The 20171-nt window shown below is 42.0% G+C and overlaps 1 protein-coding gene across 8 annotated transcripts in view; it reads right to left on the bottom strand.

The window, feature by feature from the left end:
• Positions 1-237: 237 nt before the first annotated feature.
• The window catches only part of TNIK (TRAF2 and NCK interacting kinase), a 377677-nt gene continuing 357743 nt past the window's right edge, over positions 238-20171 (bottom strand). For 4 of the 8 annotated variants that reach the window (XM_032341359.1, XM_032341365.1, XM_032341369.1 and 1 more), the window contains 9 exons: positions 19175-19286; positions 18188-18358; positions 16473-16616; positions 13634-13768; positions 9984-10084; positions 7619-7768; positions 5621-5780; positions 5187-5326; positions 238-2962 (listed from right to left, as the gene is read on the bottom strand). In XM_032341359.1, coding sequence (XP_032197250.1) covers positions 2879-2962; positions 5187-5326; positions 5621-5780; positions 7619-7768; positions 9984-10084; positions 13634-13768; positions 16473-16616; positions 18188-18358; positions 19175-19286 — 1197 coding nt within the window. In that variant the 3' untranslated portion in view covers positions 238-2878. Of the gene's footprint in view, positions 2963-5186; positions 5327-5620; positions 5781-7618; positions 7769-9983; positions 10085-13633; positions 13769-16472; positions 16617-18187; positions 18359-18852; positions 18940-19174; positions 19287-20171 lie in introns of all 8 variants that reach the window. The other 4 variants (XM_032341356.1, XM_032341364.1, XM_032341367.1 and 1 more) reach the window with 2 other exon arrangements.

Raw genomic sequence — 20171 nt, 5'->3', positions numbered from 1 at the left:
GAAAACTGGGAATTGCTATGAACCATAATAGTCTGAAATACTCAGCACAACCGGGGTCTCAGTGTGTCAGGCCTGGGGCCTGTCCTGATGGAAGGGAATGTATTTTTGAAGATAAAAGCTACAGGGAAGTTTTTAGATATCTGTTAAGGAACACAGCTTTGTTAGGGGCCCTTTTAAATTTAGTTTTGCCTTGTACTCCATGTAAACTATTTGTACAAAAATATAGAAAGGCATGGCTTGATGTTTAACGTCTGTGTTTTATTGTTGGCACCAGAAAAAGCTCATGTTCTATGTTATGTCACTGTACATACTGTAAACAAGACTGCATTAATATTGTTTTTATGAGTTTTGTTTCAATGACTCTAGATTTTAAAAAATACATTCACAAACTACCTTATGTTTAAACACAATGATTCCCTTTTATTTCTTAACGGTACCCAAAATCCCACAATAAAAAAATCATTTAAAGCTGTGTGTTTCGAACTCATCACTTAGAAATCAAAACAAAACATAACATAAAAACAAAGATCAGTTTGCAACATAATTTAAAGAAGCTTCTGGTTTAAGATACCACAGCAGCGATATAAAGAGCTGGTGGCAATCACATTTGGGAATGAGACCCAAATCAATATATTTTGTCCACATCAGCATCCAATTACAGTAGTTGCTAACTTCAATCCAAAAAGTTATTGCTGAATTTGTTGCATGGAATTTGTGAAGATAGTATTGTTCATCAGCAGAGCCATAGCAGTAAAAATGAGAACGGGAGGATTTCATTGCTTTTGAGAGCTAAAGGGACCTTGATGAGGACATCTCAGTGATCGCCTGAAGGTAATCCCCAATTCCATTACAGTGTGTTACCTGTTTCAAATGGAAATGATGCTATGAGAACTACCACTACAAGAGGGCCATAATCACCTACTTCAGAAACTGCAACAATTCCCCTGCCCTTCCCCCTTTTACCCAAACCACCAGATTGAAATGGCTCCATTTTCCTAACGTCTATTTCGTTCTCATTAATAGTACATCAGCTGCTAATGTATTTAGGCAAAAATCAGTAGGATCACAGACTTCAAGAAATAAAAAAATCTGTTTACAGGAATTGCTTTCTCCAGAAGCAAGTCGCATTAGTTTTTGTTGAAGTTGGATTTTTAAAAAATTTTTGAAGAAGAACAATTTGGTCAACTACTGTTTTGTTTAAAAAGTAGGAAATACACCTGAGATTGCCAGTTGAGCTCTCTATATGTCTCCTGGAGATAACACTGCTGCGATGAACAGTGAAACAAAAACAAACGAAACGAGGTAGGTTAAAACAGGAAGCGCAACACATATCGTTTTGCAACACCTCGATACCACAGGCGGCCATGCTTGTAGCTTTGGAAAAAAAAAACCCAGACAGTCACGTCAAAGTTCAAAATCATCCGAGTAAGAGTTTATAAGGACACAAGTCAACCTGAACTAAATACATACATATCTCTGCACAAATGTTGTTTACCGTATGTTGGGTAATTTGGAGGAAGGGAAAATGATTAGGGTCTCAGAATTCTGGCCAAAGCCTTGCTTTTAAGTTCTATAAACTCTGAACCAATGATGCCTGCTGTGTCTCAGGCAGGCTTAGTAGTCTAGTCCCTTCTCTCACCAACCCAGAGAGAACACAGGCAGCTCAGAAACATTTATTATTATTATTTTTTCAGTCACAGTTTTCATCTTGAGAAAGTGGCACCCTCAGGAGAAAGCTGGGAATGACCAGAGTCTGGATGTCATTCACTCCCCAATTCCCAGAAAGAACTCAACAGTCTTACTCCTAATGAAGCCCAAAGCCAGTGACCTCTTTGCTAGAGGCTTTGTGCATTAAAAAAAGAATGTGTGTGTATATATATATATATATTTATTTATGTATATATATATACGGATATAATATATAAATTTTTTTTTTTTTTTTAGTTTGTTTCCCAGAAGCTCTTTTTGTCCAACCCCGTCAGTCATCCCATCTTTTGCCCTGATCTGTTGCATAATAGCTGAGGGAAAGTTGTGTTACAGAGTCCCTCAATCGCTAGAGCCAACTCAACTCAATGGCACTACTATCCCATTCAACACATTCCATTCTGCACAGGGCCATATAAAAATAGGGCCTGTCAGACTCACAAAAATGGTAGTTGATTTTATTAGTCTAAGGCTAGTAGTTTAGCCATTTAAAATCTATTTCCCCAAAGAGGGGAAAACTAGTATTTTTCTTCTCTTTTAAAAATTCATTAGCCAGTTGCTATCAAAAAGCAACCTTTGGGTTGGTGAAGGCAAAAGAGTTCTAAAATTACCCCACTATGCAATTATGGCCTTCAGTGTAAGGAGATAAGGTACATTTATTGTGCTGTCTCTCACCATTTGAAATTGGAAATTTTACAACATATCGTATAGTCATAGCTAGCAGGCAGACAGAATTAAAAACAGACTCATCTTCTCAGTATGCACTCTCTCCCCATTCTTACAAAGTAAGGGGATAAAGAAAAAAGGTAGAAAAACAAAACAAAAACAAAACTCAAAACCCACCGTAACACAGCTTAATCATAAGAGCACACAATATTTGTTTCTATCCCTAACTCCGAAGGGCACATGGTCCATCTTTGTCCACAAACAATGCAGCATTCTTGGGGATCTCCTGGAAATTCCTGCCACCTTTTTCTCTCCTTCTCAACCAGGCTGCAACACTGAAAGATGGACTGTGGACTGTACTAGGACGGGTTGGGGGAGAGGAAGAGGGGAAAGCGGTATGTTCAACCAAGCCTTCTGATTCTGCCTCTAGACTGGCATAAGTCCACATGAGTTATGTTCTTTTTAATTAGAAACAACGCCATGAAGATAAGTGCCAAGTGCTCTTCTGTTACCAGTTCATCATGGAATTTCTGTTGAGGGTCATGAAAAACACTTGGCTACTTCCTCCAGATCGCACGGATGCAAAAAATACCTGTTTGAAATTAAAAAGAAGTTAGTTCAACTGCATGGTTTCTTTTCCTCTTTTCTTCAACCGTCCATCCATTTCCTCTCACATGTCCTATCCTTGCCATGTGTCCGCTCTTAAGACTCAATGGCTGGTGTTTATAAAAGTGCCTTTGAATACAGTGCATCCTCTGTAAACACTCCTGACTTGATTGCTTTGATTGTGACTGTTATGTATTATGGTACGGACCTTCAGGAACATGGGAGGGGCTATATCTTGATTGGCAACATCCCTGAGGATGCTCATATTTTAAAAGGGAGTTTCATGCTAGGTAATGTGCTAGATTTGGGGCCTAGGACACAACAGGTCCTTTGTTAATCTCTGGAAAACCACAGAGGCTTCCCTTCTTTCCCACATAATGACGATAGGGCAGACTTTAGGCCTTTAGAGAATCCTTTCAAATTCCCAAGGTCAGGGGAGGGGCAGAATTTTGGATCTATCGACTACTATACAACTTCAGTTATCAATTTTTTAAATTAAAAAAAATGGTGTGATCAGATAGGGTAAGTTGTTTCATGCTTATTCACTTTGGTATATCAAGAGTTAACTCTTGGCTTATCTGCTGCTGCAGGCATATCCTAAGCCAAAGGAGAGATGGCATTAATAAACAGAACCACAGTCCATTAGGTCTGGGTCTGTTAAATCATTTTATCAAACAACTAAGCAAAATTTGGGTTACTGCTTGCTTGAATGTCAGTGAACCACTGCCCTGGGAAAATAATATTCTGGGCTGTGGCTTAGCCCTTAGTTAGCCAACACCAAACTTTGGTCCAAGGCATTTACTTTTGTCACTAGTGTAAAGTCTCTGCTACTTCATTTCCACAACTCCTTCAGAAGAATGCTGTCTCTCCCAACAACAACTTCTTAGGAAGTTCTGGGGGGAAATGCTTGTCATTCAACTAATGCTACATATGTAAGTATAACTGCTGTTGGGGTCAGTGAATTAAAATGGGGAAGCACAGAAGACCCATGGAAACACACTGGGTGGGGGGAGGGGAAGAAAGGGCTGCTGTTCTCTCGGCTATGTGCACCCTGGGCTCTGAACCTTGGGCCCCAGATACTGGTGTGGTCCCTGCCTGCTCCAGTGGGTGTGGGCATGGCTTAGAACTGGCTTCCTGGAGTGGGCCGTCAAGGAACTGAAGTGTGAGGATTTATACCGAGATCACTCCTAGTCTTACGATTGATCCCCAGAGATTGCGCTGGGCCTAGAATTTTACTAGGGGTCAGGCCTATTTCCTGGCATACTCTGGGAAGGCCCTGGAACCATCCTTAGCACCCACAGCTATTGTCTACACAGACTGCACCAGGTCAGAGTAGCTGGCCAGGGTCAAATATAGTCTGGACTCACCCCCAGGGTTGGATTAAGACTGGTCTGACCTCTGGGGAACCAGGATGGACCAAGAGATGTACGTCTGTTCAACCCATCACATTCTTTATTCTAGGTGTTTCAGGCCTGCTATTTGGGGACAGCATTTCTAAGTTGGCCATAGTCCCAAAGGATGAATTCACAAATGAGCACAGCTTAGCGACTAAAAACTCTGGGTTAGTCTACAAGGAGGGCAAGGGAGAAGCCGCACTGCTGCAGAGTACCCTTCTGAGGTGACTGATCATGCCAGACGGACGCCACCAATTTCACTGCAAAACAGTCCCCCTATGACACTTCAGAAGAAACATGGCTGGAATGACACAGGACATGGCACTAGTTGAGTTTGCGACTGAGCATTTCTTAAGGAATGGGTGACATTTTTTTAAAAGTTTGTATTTCTTCATGTCAAATGTTTTACATTTAAAGGTGAATATAATGTGATGGGTTGGGTTCCCCATAGTGACTTTGTGAAAAGTCTCGAAGTGGAGTGTGAAGCTGACCCACTGTGAGTGACTTACGATGGGCCAACTCTCCCACGTGTGTAGGAGAATTTGGGGTGTCTGCTGAGTCAGCATAAGGCCTGCAGGCCACAAAAGTTGCTAAGAGTTTACAAGAAATTCTTAGAAGTTTTAATGTCTTTTTAAATATGCAAATAATATATTTTGCGGGTTCACGTGAATCAAACCAAATAATGCCATTTCAAGAGAATATTGATTGTTTAACACAGATGTGATTCAATTCAGTATAGAGGAAAATGAAGGTTTCACAGGTACCTGGTGGTCTCTTAAAATGCAAACACTAATGCAAATGTTGAAACGGATTTACCTTATCATTTCTTTCACATAGAAACTTTAACCTTTGAGCTCGCTTATGCATAAATACTCCATCCAAATGTCCTGTTTCCACTGACCGGATCTCAATAGCTTTCTCGCCCCAGCCCATTATCTGATTGGAATGAATGTAGGCTGTCAAAAGGAATTTCCAAAACTGCATTAAAAACATTAGATGGGCAATAACTCACAGCATCTGTTCACATCTTAACCACAAAAATGACAAACAACTTGAGATAAACAGACAAAGCAAGTCTTACAAGTGTTATTCACAGACTTTTGTTTTTTTGTTTTGTTTTTGTTTGTTTTTTTTTTTTTGGTTTTTTTTTTTTTTTTTTTGGTGGAATCAAATGGTTGTTTCACATTTCTTGACTTTCGTTTCATTTGGGGGGTGTAACTGCTGAAGGAGATAAGGAATGGTTAACCTACCCACGGACGTGGGCATTTCTCCCCATTGGAGCACCACATCCTTAGTTATCCGGCCATAGGTGTTTACATACACCCCCTCATCCTCATAGCAAACAAGCATTTCCATTCCATCTGTTTTAGGCAAGATGACAATGGCATGAGGAGTGATATTGCCCTGAATCTAGGAGACAAAGAAAGGCCAGGCATTATTCCTTTTAAAAAATACAACAGCGTCTTGGCTATGCATCTCTAAGATGGCAAAAAAGGGGATCCCCTCCCCCCACCCCCAGCCACCATTTTCATTCTAGAGACTGACATTTTGCTTTGCTTTGCTGACTTTAACCACTGACCTGTCACATACCCCGGTATACAAATACAGAATTAGGCACTAAGTCGAGAATCAATGACTTATTCCTACAAAAAAACAACTGCAAGTAGGGAACATCTACTACGTGCTAAGCCCTGGGCTCTTTACATACAGTATCTCTGGTCCTTAGAAGGGTTCCCTGTGGTGAACGCCCTCTACAGACGAGGCGAGGCTTGTGCACGTCAGAGGGGCAATGTAGATTGAGCAGAGCTGCCCCGGTCTTTGGTGGTAGAACTGGGATTTGAGCCCGTGTCTCACGGACAATAAAAAATCTACTTCCATCTACTTCTAAAAAAAGATGAGCGGAATGCAAACCAGCTGAATCTGACGGAAATAGGTGACACAGGGTCAAAGGGTGGGACCCAAACAGATGCCAGCATATAGGCTCTGAGTGTCCAACATGGACTATTTATCTGGGTGCCCAAATGACAGAATAAGCCAAATTAATGGCTTGTTGAGAAAACATTTAAAATGACTGGTCATTTAAAAAAAGTCATGCTACTGGAATCAGTGTAGATGGACTTGCTGTAGGAGAGGAGATGCAGTGCGGCCGGGGTCCCTGGGCTAAAGCTGTCATAGCAGCCCACTATGTGCCTGGCGGGGAGAGGAGAGGACCGAGGGTGATCACAGTGACGCCCTAGTCACCTCACCAAGCACGGGAGCTGTGTGTCCTGTGTACACATGCACACACGTGTGAAAAGCTAGGACACAGCACGGAACATGTGCATGTGTGAAAGAGACTATGTTTGTGTGTGTATGCATGTGCATATGTGTGTTTGATGTACTGAAACTACTTTTTTCAATCATCACACTTTTTTGCAGTAAAGCCTATAAACTCTCAAAATACCAATCAGCAACAGATCAGGCCTCAGACTCTCCTGACGGTGTCTACTGTACTTTGGCCTTGGGATCAGGTGCAGGAAATAACTTACACTGCACCCATCCTAAGAAGTGACACCACAGGCCATATTTATGTTTGACAGTCAGGTTTTAGGCAGTGTTCCAGTGTTGTAATGTTCATACAACAATTTGCAGGGATTTTTGCTAAGTATCTAGAGGTATTACTTCATTTAATGCTGATGATAAGCCTCTGGAATAGGTCCTTTTATTCCCATTTTACAGATGGGAAAGCTGAGGACTGGTGAGACTCTCTAATGTGCCCATTGTTGCAAAGTGAATACATGCTAGCGCCAGGGTAGTCTCCAGTGACTGATTCTACTACACAACACCCTCTCAAGATGAAGAGATCAATAAAGACAGCAAAAGGGGACCACTGACTTCCCGAGTCACATGAACCCGTCTCCCTTCAAAAGCTGAAAATAGGACGTCATCTATTGTACTCTTGCTTAAAAAACACAATTTATGCCCCTGAAGGAAAAATGTCATATGTATTTTAATCCAAAGTCCAATAAGACAACATGTCTAGTAAATGATGAAGAATCGCTGTTACCTATTACTCAGTTTCAAGCATTCATAAAGATCAGTTACACCCATGTTTTATGTATTGAAAGCGTTGCTATTTAGTGAAGGCTTTTAGCCTTTTTAGTCCATCTGCTGTACCAATTAGTAAAAATTAGCTTGACTTCCACTAAAAATATGCAAGAACAAATCCCTTTTCTACATGCATGTTGTTGTAGAACTCGAGAACTTACATGAGATGGTATGTAGATATCATAAGAGTTTCCTGAATCAACATCAATTACATGAAAACCAGTGTGTGAACCAAAAATAACCTTCAATCTTTGACCTTCTTCTACTGTGAGATCAACAAGCAGTGGCTTGTGCTGGAGATCTGAAAAAGACTTTAAAAAGCACCCCATGAGTGTCCACATCATTCAAAGAGGTTATCTTAATCATTGTTTCTTTTAGCCACAGCCTGGTAGAAGTTAATGTCTGGCTTTCTTACATTGAAAAGCCAGCGGATTTCTCTTACAGCTTTAGATCTATTTGTATTCTGGCTCTAGGAGGAAGAAAGGGTCTAGCACCCATCGGTGGTCCCTTCTCCACTCCTTGTACTCTAGGGCAGAGAAGTGGTTTAGAGTTGTCAATTTCAACAGCATTGTTATCCTTGAAGAACTTGGCATCTGTGTGCCACTGTTCTTTCCTGCTTATTTCTGGCCTTTTCCTTCTGGAGAATGCTCAGCCATCTCTTTGGCCCCTTTCTTTCCCATGGAACACCAGGCCCTCACATGGCCATGACCCTTTCAGAGACAGCATGGGGTGGGCAGCTGGACCAGCTCTGTGCTGAGTCTGTTTAGAATTAATGGGCGCACTCTGGTTCTGATTTTCCTTCAGTGAGTGAGTGGGCATCAGATTGGTACCTCTTAAACATACCATTGTCAATAGAGGAGGGAGGGGGAGGCTGGAACATCACAAGACTCATGGCTTACGTTGGCTAGTTCAGCTTAAGTAGGAAGGAAAAAAGAGAGCTCTAGCCAAATTTATTAAGGTTCCATGTGTTTCAATCCAGAGCCCAAGCCCCAAGTAGCTGTTAAGCATTCCTCTGTTTTCTTTTGCCATTATTTCAGCACAGTCTACTTTGACTGGGCCTTGATGTCTGGGAGAGAAGAAACCACAAGTGACTCAGCTATAATGCCACTGCCACCCAAAGGAGTCTTTTCTTCAGCTTTTGCTAGTGGAGTCTCACAGTAGGGGAGGCTCCCATCCCTCCTGTTCCAGTCCTGGCTTTTGCACTGTCCTCCTGCCAGGCAGGTTGTGGTAAACAGAACGTGGCCTTTTGCACCCTTTCATGCACCAAGGCTGGTAGTGACTTCCAAACCGGAATCCGAACCGGACCTTGAGTGAAAAACTTTTGTGGACCTAGATTTGGGCACAATGGCAGCACCAATTTAACTTTTAGGTGTTAGTGTTATTACTAACCTAATACAATCTAAAATTTTCTCTCCATCAAAGTGGGGAATGGAGGAAGCCCATTTCCACTGATGGATCCATCTTCATGAGCACATCACAAACGAGCACATCACAAACATCACATCCCTTGCACTAAGGGAACGAGACAGCCTCAAAGAGTGCCTCATAGTGCTCCCAAGGCACCTTCTGGCCTCACATGGTGTAAGCGGCAAGAAAGAATATATCAAGGGTCAAAGGAAGATGAAAGCCACAAGAGTGGGGAGAAAAAGTGAGGGCCAATGTGCTCTGAAGAAAATGAGAGACATGGGCAGAGAGAGACAGGGAACAGATGATAAATTCACTTGGGCTCCGGATAGAGTCTGCAGCTCTGTATACATCCAAGTGCCTGCACAGACTGGTCCTTCTGGCATTTGGGGGTCCACTTTCATGAGCTGGGGTCCACTGCTCTAGCATATCCTCATCCCACTCCTGCTGAGGGGTGACCAATCCAACCATGGTGGGTCTAGACTCAGATAAGGTCAAAAAGGAAAAAGCGGAATGCAGAGAAACTAAGCCATTTCCTTATGGAACTACATTCAGTATTTACTTCAGGGGAGTCCAATAGCACTGGGGATATATGCGCATCATGTGAGTTGTTGGGGCTTTACCCCAAAAGGCTTATAAGGATGACAAGATTTGGAGACACAGTTCATCCTTGAGATTTGGTGCTGTGATTGGCCTGCCTTTTTGAGATGACTTATCCCAGATTACCCCAGTTAGGTGCCTTTATAATGACTCTCGTTGCCTAATATCACAATTAATGCTTTGCCTAGTAGCCATCCCATACTAAATGCCCCTAGGAGATGATGATTCGTTGACCTGATATGGAGGAGGGCACACCCCAATTTTTTCTTCTCCCACTCCCCAGTATATTTTATATTTATATTCACTCATCTCCCACCCCCAGTATATTTTATGGCATTTATTAGTGCTTAGTCTTTGCTTTCGGAATAATAAGCCTAAGAGTTCCTATACTTTTAAAAGGGGTTTAGTATATGTAGAAAAATTGGCCCTAGTTGATGTGCCAGACAGACCACTTTGTTAACTGGTACAAACCAAAAAAGAAAAAAAAAAAAACCTTTTTTAGGTAATCACATGCCCGCTTACCTTAAATGCCATGAACTTATGATATGGTTTAGGAGCCCAGGCATATATTTCCACAGCATTCTTTAAGGCAATCACTAGGAATTTAATCCTTTCATATTTAACTGTAATAGACAAATGATAAATTGAGAAGGCATACCAACACACTCAGGGCTTTGCATATGTAAATACATACGCCGCTCTTGGTGGGGGATTTGCTCATAGAACAGACTAAATCTCTTTAAAGCACTCCGTCTTCAGAATACTTGGGGCCTTTTGCTTTATACTGAAGGCTCTTTTCTTGATCTTAAGGGTTAGGACTCTCTTTAATCACTAGGTCTAGATGTGAATTATTCATTGTAATAAGAACCTGCATAGTCACCTTCACGTTCCCCTCCCTGGCTTTTATAGTCACCCACATGCTAGAAGTTGAGAGCTCGTATGGCCAAATGGTAGAAAAATTAGCAAATGGCTAGACATGAAAGGGAGCCATTTGCATATTATCCAAATATTAGTTCCGATGATTAGGGATTTATAAGTGGTTATTGCCTATAGAGAGATCTCCCTCTCCAAACACTGCATGAGGCTGTAGCAAAGACTGCTGTGTATGAACCAGGAAGCAGGCCCACAGCAGACAATGAGTCGGCCAGCACCTTGACCTTGGTCTTCCCAGCCTCCAGAACTGTGAGAAATTCCTATTGTTCATGGTATTCTGCTCTAGCAACCTGAACAGGCTAAGACAGTACACGAAGCAGTCATCTCCTTCGTAGAATAGTTGAATGAACGGAATACCGGTGTCCAAAAGGGAACTGGACAGCCCATGGCAGTGAACCAAATTCTTGCTCCCTGAGCTCTTTTTCTTTAGTGTGCCCTTGCTGTTTACATATTCTGTCTTTAATATACTTTCAGCTACTTCCTTGGCTATTGACTTCCATATTTCTAAATAATATGCTTATAATGTTATTTCTTGATTTTTTTTCAGCTGGAGATATCTGTTGACTTGAAAGCATGGGAAGGAGTTAGTCTCTCATAACTGTCTCCTCTCTCTAGTTCTCTCTCACATGCACACACACGTTTCTTCCTCCCCCACACCACTGATACAGTTACAGTTCAAATTTTTGGTTAAATCAAGATCCCACGTTGAAATGATTATTGTTCACAGCTGAGGCATATAGCATGCCACAATTACATTTTCTTTCTTGTTTTTCACCCCCCCCCCCCAGTTTCTTCTTTTCCATGCATCTGTCTCTAAGCACATGTAGACTTCCTGCTAGCACTGTAAATACTTTCAGCGTGGTCAAATGTAGCAGGTAATCTATTCATGATATTTTATTTTCCTTGAAGGCACCCCTTTTAGAATACTCCCTTGTCTCACTCTACCTTGACTGATTTCCTGATTTCTCTCTAGGCCTATGACAGAGTTGTCACCCACATTTCCTTCACCATCATTCCGGGTATTTTCTTCATTTTTTTTTTTTTTTAACCTGGATTCCTAGATTTATGCCTTTATTTTGATGGAATACATCAGTCAGTAGTTTTCTGAGAACCAGTGTATGGAACATAAATGTTGTGAGCCCCTGCATGTCTGAAAATGTCTTCATACTACATTCAAAGTTGACTGATGGTTTGAGGGTGTGATGGCTAATTTTTATATGTCAACCTGACTGGGCCACAACGTGCCCAGATATTTGGTCAAACATTGTTCTGGGTGTGTCTGTGAGGGTTTTTCCAGATCATATCAACATCTGAGTGGGTACACTGAGGAGAGCAGACTGCTCTCTCAGTGTGGATAGGTTTCATCTGGTCAGTTATAGACCCGACAGAGTAAAACAACTGATTAAGAGGACACCTCCTGCTTGACTGCTGAGCTGGGACACTGGTCATTTCCAGACTTCAGACTGGGTCTGAGAGATTGGCTCTTCTGGGTCTCCGGCTTGCCAACTACAGATCTTGGGACTTCGTAGCCTCCATAATTGTGTGAGGTAACTTCTGTAATAAACTACTTTATACAGAGAATATATTTACATACCCATATATGTATGTATATACCTCTTATACACACATACACCCAGGGTGTGTGTGCATGTGTATGTGTGTATCCTATTAGCTCTGTTTCTCTTGAGAACCTGGTTAATACTGATGGGTTATAAAATACTACTTGAAGGCTTTGCTCCATCATATTCTAAGCTTGTAGTATTGCTGCTAAATCTCAAGCCCTCTATATATAAACTGTTTGTTTATTTATTTAATCATAATATGGAAGCTTTACGGACCTCCTCATTTCCTGGGTACTGAAATGTCATGTTAATATATCTTCCTTTGAGTCTTTCTTTTTTTTTTTTTTTCCATTCACTATAAGGGTTATTCAAAGTGAATCCTTTTAGCTTGGGACCTCGAGTCCTTAGTTCTAGAAATTTTCTTATATTACTTCTTTGATACTTTCTTTCCTTACTAATTGTTATCTTCTCTTTTTTCTAAACGCATGTTACTTAGATTTTGAAGCACTTGGACTGATCTTTTACCTTCTTGCCTTTTGTCTCCTTTTCTTTTCTTCTGGTCCTACTTTCTAGGAGATGTCTCATCTTTACCTTCTGATACATCTATTACACTTTTTATTTGCTTGCCAATATAGTCAAATTTCTGAGACTTTTCCCTTGCTCTCTGACCTCCACTGACCCTGCTCCAAGTGTCCTTCTTAATGGTCCCTAGTCTTCTCTTCTGGAAATAGTTTTTCTAATCTCTCTGAAGTTATTAGAGTTTCTTCTTTATTTTTTCCACTCCTCATTAGCTCTGGCTCCTCTCAAGTCCTTTCTTACTGTTAAAGTTTTCTTCCTATTGCTGAATGTCCCTGCTTACCCACTGCTGGCCTTCAGGTTTCGGTGGTCACATAGCAAGCTTCCCATGGCACGGCCAATGTTAGTACCTAGACATCTTTTCTTTCTGGCCATTTTGTTTCTCCAAAGACAAATCTTTCAGTCTCTTGCTTGGGTATATAAGTATGGCTGACGACATTATGGGAGCTAAAGGGGAGAAGAAGGGATGTGTGTGTGTGTGTATGTGTGGGTCCTGGCAATTCCATGTTCCCACAATTCAGACTGGCCATGCCAACTTTTCTTCCTTCGCTGCAGTGGGAGAGAAGTCGTGGCTCATCACCCTTCCAATAATCCTTCTGTTTTCAGTTCCACCATATACCTCCATCTCAGATAACATCTGGGGCCTCAGATTTTGGGCCTTTCTGGGTTCTGTTAAGTGGTTGGATTGAACTTGATGACTTAGACATAGAATTGAGCATTTCCTGATCATCTAGGTTAGTTACTCATCATCTAACTATTCTTGTTCAATTCTGTTGACGTATCTTGTTGCTGGTTTTTCTTCTTCTGGTCCCTTTGTCCTTGTGCGTTTAGGACATTTTTATTCCTTCACTGTCATTTTAATGGGTATTTGGGAGGGAGTGGATATAAATGTTTAAACTGGAGCATAGGACTCTAGTCAAAATGCACTCTTAGAACTTCATCAATCTAACTTTTTGGAAAAAATGCAAGTATAATTAAAAGTTTCAACAATATCTCAAACTGGTAACAACTGTATCATCAATACCTAATAGAAAACAAATGGAATGAAACTTAAACTGAGTAATTAGGATTGAGTAAAATATTCCATGTCTTGACACTCACCAACTTTGTAATGTATGCAGCCTTCCAAGTCCCCAACTGTGATCCAGCCTTGTTTCTTTTCCACTTCTGGGTCGTTGTGTAGTATTCTGTTTCTTAACCATGAAAGATAGTAAACTCGTAGTTTGTTCTTCTTTCCTGTTGAAATAATAGAGCTCTAATTTCAAGCCCCTGTGACAGACTTTTCTCTCAGTCCTTCCTCATCTGTTTTATTTTATTCATTTATTTTTATTTTATGTACAATTGGATAAGTGTGTGAAGGTACAATAACCAGTGTCCCCAGCAATATCAAAGTGTTGTCTATGCCAACAGCTCCAAGTGTTTTAGACAAATCACCATTTTATAATTTGTCTTTACCTTCAGGTTATTTCTTATTTGAGCAAGCTGCTTTTACTCTCTCTTCTAAATGCAAAGAGCAGTGTCAAGACCTAATTCTTTAATGGAATAGTTGGTCAGAGTTCCAAAACATTCTAGATCAAACTACATGAAGGAGTTGTTGATAGCTGGACATTTTAACATGCTTATGCGTCACTGTCTTTCCCTCACCTTCTAACCTAACAGCATATGTTAATGAGGAGCCTCTTATTTGCCTATTACTTTAGAGATGACAGCTGGGATTAGTTTTACTTTATCTGACTAGCAAAAATAAAATAAAATAAAGTAAAATAAAAAAATTATAAGGAGGCAAGAGAAACAATTTTGATGAAGGCAACCTGAGCTTGGTGGAGAACGGTGGACACATTTACGATTCTGAGATCACTGCAAGAAATTTTAAACAAAAATAGTAAAGAAAAAGATATGTACTTGGGAAAAACCAAAGTTCCCTTTGGTAAAGTGCTTCTGGAGTTGGAATTCAACAATAAAAGACCATCTTAAAAATGCTGAGGAGTAGGGGTGCCTGGGTGCCTCAATGGGTTAAAGCCTCTGCCTTTGGCTCAGGTCATGATCCCAGGGTCCTGAGATTGAGCTCCCTATGGGTCTCTCTGCTCAGCGGGGAGCCTGCCTCCCCGTCTCTCTCTGCCTGCCTCTCTGCCTACTTGTGATCTCTGTCAAATAAATAAATAAAATCTTAAAAAAAAATGTTGAGGAGTACACAGGAGCAAAATTTAATATCCTCTGTGAGATTATCTGAGTACCAGATAAGAATGTTCCTTGGAGTGGTTCTTCCTTTTCCACAAGGTGGGGGGTGGGGAGAGGTGGCTCTTCTAAGTGATCAGACATTTAGGCCTGGGGGTTATACTTCCTGAGTACTTATTTTCTCTTGATTTCTCTTAGGCATCAAAAGATGCTTTATATTTCATAGATGTGACATATATGAGAAGAAGAAAATTTATTAAAGCATTGCACACTGGATTTGACAGGACAGTGCACTCATAAATTAAGGGAGTCACTGTGCAGTTACTATTCCTCTTTGTAGCTGAAGGCCCAGAACTGATCCTAACAGCTAGGATGGAAAGAAAGGCCAGTGCTTCCTCCTTTCTGTGCCAACGCAGATCTGATGGCAGTTCAAGAATCATTTGCTCCTACTTTCATTCTCTTCTTTCCCTACCTATACTTCATGATAAGAGGAGGTGTTTATTTTTTAAAGAGTGGGAACATGTCACTCACAATGTAATGAAGTCTGACTGAATTTTCTGGCATCGTTTCCCCGTTTGGTAGGTGCGTGGCAGATGTACGTTATAAATTCTGATTTGGTGGCATAGCAATCAAGCAAGCAATTGACAAGAAAAGAAAGACTACGCTGAATTAAGCTCAAATGATAATACAAGAAGAATTTACTCGCCTAACTCTTTTGGAGGAGAATAAAAAGAGATGAAACTCTAAGCATTCAGTGGAAACGCAAAAGAAAGAGGGGACGGTAGCTTCAAGTGAAGGCAATTTTTCAAAGCAGAAATATGGCTCACGAGCTAAAATTTATTCAAGGTTGAACCCAGTAGCCCTGTGTTTTCCCTTTGTGAAACAATGGCTCAATGGAGAGCAGTGGTTCTCAAACTTGGCTGCATGTTAGAAACACCTCGGGCACTATGGGAGCTAGTGATCCCTGGGCCCTATTCCCAGCAATTCTGACCCACACCTGGGTGCATCCTGGGTTCTTCCTATCCATTCAAGTGGTTCTAATGTGCAGAGGTATGGTGGTTTCATACTGGATGAGACGGGAAGGCAGGGGAAAAAGGGGTATTGTTTGTTAAACTCCTGCAAACATCATCAGAAAGCAAAGAACTTTCAATAAATACAGACTCTTTCCGGTTATGTTGTTAACTTGTCGGTAATAAGGCCTTCACTTCTGTGTCCATATTTCTTTAAAGTTCTTTTTTTGGGAACCAGAGAGCTGCAGAGTGTAGTGGTTATGATTCCCACACCCCAATCTCTTTGCAGACTCAGTCACCTAAAGGGCCCGCTTCCGCTTGCTGAGACGCCAATGGAGTATAAGCTAGAACAGTTCTTGAGAGAAAAGAGACTAGAGAGCTCCTGCTTACAGAATTTTCCACTCCGTGAAGCCTACATTTTGATGTTCTCCACCTGGGAGTAGGTACTAGAGCTCAGGCTTCAAAAGATCCTTGCTAAGTCCTCGGAGAGGTTAAAGGCCTATAAACACAGAGCCTTTGTGGTAATTCTGCTTGATTCAGAGATCGCGAGGTGAGCTCAGAGGTGAGAGGTTTCCCTTCGGAGGTCAGTATCTCCAGAGTCACAAAACAGGGGTGATCTCACTCCGGCTACACTGCTATAAAGTATCGTATCACTGTCAGCCAGGGAGGACAGTTTTTCAGAACTGAGGTGAGGCCCTTCTTACCTGTGTAGACCTGGAGGTCTCGGTCATCCCAGCAACATACCAGTAACATACCTGATATCGTCACCAGGACATTCAGTCCCTCTAACACGTCCATCTGCTGAAATCGCCTCCGGTTGATCAGATTATAGACTTTGCCTTGCCCACTTCGGTCCAAAAGCATCAGGCCATTTTCTGTTCCCACCAGGAGGTTCACACCTGCAAATTGAAGGTGCACCCCAAGACTGACTTTTTATATGCTTCAGCCTTTCTGTATCTGGGGTCCCTGTGAAGCCTAAGAAACTGTGTCTTGTTACTATAAACTAATGGGCAAGTAGGTACTACAGTAGGGAGTGAAGAAGTAGGGGCTTGGCTGCAGTAATTAAATCACTGCCCCTCTGGTAACAAGATTAGTCTTCTTTTATAAAGTGGTAGCAGCATTCATTACCTCTGGCCGGGTACCGTCTGCTATATAGAATCCTTCTCCCGAGAAGCCTTGGGCACAGCTTCTACACCAGCACAATTAGCCTTTATTCCTTTCCTGTAACACCCATGGCTGTCCTGGCTCTCTATAAATCCCACCTCGAAACTTGCCCAAGGTTCATCCCCACCCCCGTTCATGCACGGATTTCTAGCCTACCTACCTTCAACATACAGCAGAGTGCCCCATTTCCATACCTCACTGGAAGAAAAGCCTTTCCTCCTCCTCACACCAAAGTTTACATATGTCTCATACACTCAAGCTTCTGCTGTCAGGGAAATGACAAGCCAATGCCAGTGAAGGTGTTAACTGCCTGAGAGTCGCAGGGCTGTAAGGGACCACTCAGGTATCTAAATCTGGTCCAGCCTATCTCCCATGCACTTAGCCCTATTACAAAATTTCTAGCAGGTAAGTGGTTTTGTCTGGATAGCTGCCATCCTAAAAATTGCTGCAAATTAACTCCCACCTGCCCTGCAACATGCCTGCACACATGCACACGGAGGGCCCACTGTGTCATGGACTATGTTCATGAATAAGTAACGCTCTATCTTCTCTTCATCTAGTTTTTGAGTAACGTAAATGTCTGTTCTTTTGTCTTTAAATTATTGCATATTAAACATGGCCATCTTGCCTCATGTCTCTTCTCCAGAGGACAGAGCCTTACTCCTTCCATCAGACTAGGCCTGCTATTTTAGATGGATACAGATGGCCACACGCTTCCTTCGTCAGTATATGACATTTGCAGTAACAGAAGCCAGGACTTGGATAGAATCTCGCCCCACCTAAACTGAGCTTGAAGTCAGCTAAAACTTAGGCATCATTTCCACAGGAATTGCAGGCTGATGTTTGAAGTACAAGGGGAAATTCATCATCTGTTGTCCTTTTCAAGGTCTATCTTGCCACTACTAGCCTTTATAAATTCACTCAAAGATGCTAGCTGTGAACTAGGGGTGATGCTCTTCCTCCCCTTGCAGGATACATGAGGATCACAGAGTCTGAGTGCGGGCACAACACACAGTGCTGGGCACATAGTTGGTGTGTGGTAAGTGGCAGCTCGTTCTCTTACTGACTTTAGCCCACCATGATTATGTGATGAAGTCATTCTGAATCTGATGTTGTTGTCCTGGGAGTGAGGGTATCAGCTCTTGTTACTTGTAAAACTGTTCCTGGATCTCTCCTGAGGCCAAGACAGTCCTGAGTCAGAACTCTGACCCCCATGATTCAACCACTGCTCTCCGGATGGTAAGCTCCACCATGTTTTAAGGTTTGAGGGTCGATTTATTAATGAGTGGTAAAAAGCAGTACTTACCCCACAGAGCTGCACAGAGTATCTCTGAGTTGAATCGTTTCTTGTATTTTCTGATTTCAGGTGTGTCGCTATGAGGTCGAATGTTGGTTGGGTTTACGTTTACCACTGAAATCTTTCGTGCTTCATTGAGTTTGGCCTGTTCTTGCCTAAGAAGTTCGCTAGTAAATAGAGCTTTGAAAAAAAGAATCAGAGAAGTCAGTGGTATCTTAAAAAACCAGTGGTGATATGGAGAAGGCACGTCAAAACACTATAATTTCTCCTTGTTTAGTGGGCATTATAGAAAAGGCAGGTCAATGCTGCAACTATGCACATTTTATACATTTTTTTTAGTAGAATACAGTGTAAGTCATTCACAGAAGCAGTATTTTATCCATTAGTAAAACAGACTTATGGATACGACTTGGGTAGTTTAGAAAATAGATATTCATCTCACAAAATTGAACACACCATTTACTACAGCATACACAGGAAGATTTACTTTTTAAAATCCTGTCCTCTCAACTGACAAACTGGCCTAAGCTTCCCCTGATGATTAGTGAGTTGCATAAGTCCAGAAAGCAGGACTCTGCCCTAAAGCAGCCAGACCTGGGCGATAGGAAGCACAACTCGACACGCACAACTCGACACGCACTTATTAAGTGTCTACTGCGTGCACAGCATTGTACCCAGAAATTGCTTTTGAGAAGTATGTGGTAAGTTTGGAGGTCTCTGAGGAACAGCTTTTCCCAGGGCCCCTGGATACCTCTGGGTTCCTACCAGAAGCAAAATAGAAGAGATGAAAAAAAAAATGGAGAGAAAGAAATTGTTTTAGAAATCCTACGAAAAATAATAATAATAATAATAAAAACAAAACAAAACAAAAACCAACTTCCCTTTAAAACAGGACCTAAGCAGAAAATGGCTTAACTACAGGACCAATAATTTATTTCTTTATCAGATCTTATCAGAAAGGAAACCTAAGCTGTTTCTAAAACATCCAGGCCTTACCCGCAGCTGATGATTCTTCGTCCTCTTCCTCTTCATCAGTGGGAGACGTTTGGTACACTCTGGGGTCCACAAAGGGAGTGAAGGAGGCCTTAGTGCTGCTCCCCATGCCGTACTAACCAATATGCAAGAGGATTAAGAAAAGCGGATAAATAAACACTATAGGAATGAACGATGCCAGGAATATTTTACTTGGGCTTTAAAATGATAACCGCTTCTTCCATCTGTTTAGCTGTTCACACTCTAACCCCTGAGTCCAAGTGTGTGCCTCTCTCTCCAGCTTCTCCTGGTCTCAGCTGGTTACTCACCATGTGCCTTTGCAAGGGCCCCATTAATCGTCAGACTGTAAGAGCTGCAGTGAGCAAATTACATTTGGGGCCATATGGTAAAGATGACCCCGGTGACAGAGCTCATCTCTCCTCTGAAGTAAAAACAACCTCATTTTGACCACAGGATCTGAAGGAAAGCGAACCCCACCGGCAACCAACTAAGGAAGCATGTCCACGCGACAACATTTTGTCCCGAACGTATAGTCCAGCTCCTCTTGGAACTTTCGTATACGTTCTCTCCTTTGGTCTTTCGAAGAGGTCTGTGAAGGAGGTGGGGCAGGTACTAATACTCCCACTCAGAACTGGAGCAGCAGCAGAATCTGAACCAGATCCAATCCCTTGGGGCTCTTTCTGGTCCCGAGAGAGGTGTTCAGGCAGAGAATACCTGTCCACTCTGTGTGAAGTCACGAGAGTAGATGCTGCACCCTGCAACACACCTCTGTGCTCTTTCCCTTGGGGCAGACAAAGCTCGTCTGCTCAACAGCTTTAGAATCCAAAGGGTGTATCATAAAAAGTGTGTGGACAGTATCAAAAACACCACTGTGCGAGCTTCATTATTAGCTTCAGGGCGTCCGTGTGACACAAGGGACTATTCGCACGGCAATGACCAAGCACCATGGACTCCTCCACCGCTCAAGCCTGCAGAACCACCCCTACGAGCACTGCCTAGC

This window comes from Mustela erminea, chromosome 1 (genome assembly GCF_009829155.1).
Source record: "Mustela erminea isolate mMusErm1 chromosome 1, mMusErm1.Pri, whole genome shotgun sequence".
Taxonomy (NCBI): domain Eukaryota; kingdom Metazoa; phylum Chordata; class Mammalia; order Carnivora; family Mustelidae; genus Mustela; species Mustela erminea.
Note: the sequence above shows the minus strand (reverse complement) of the source record. Positions and strands in the feature narration are given on the sequence as shown.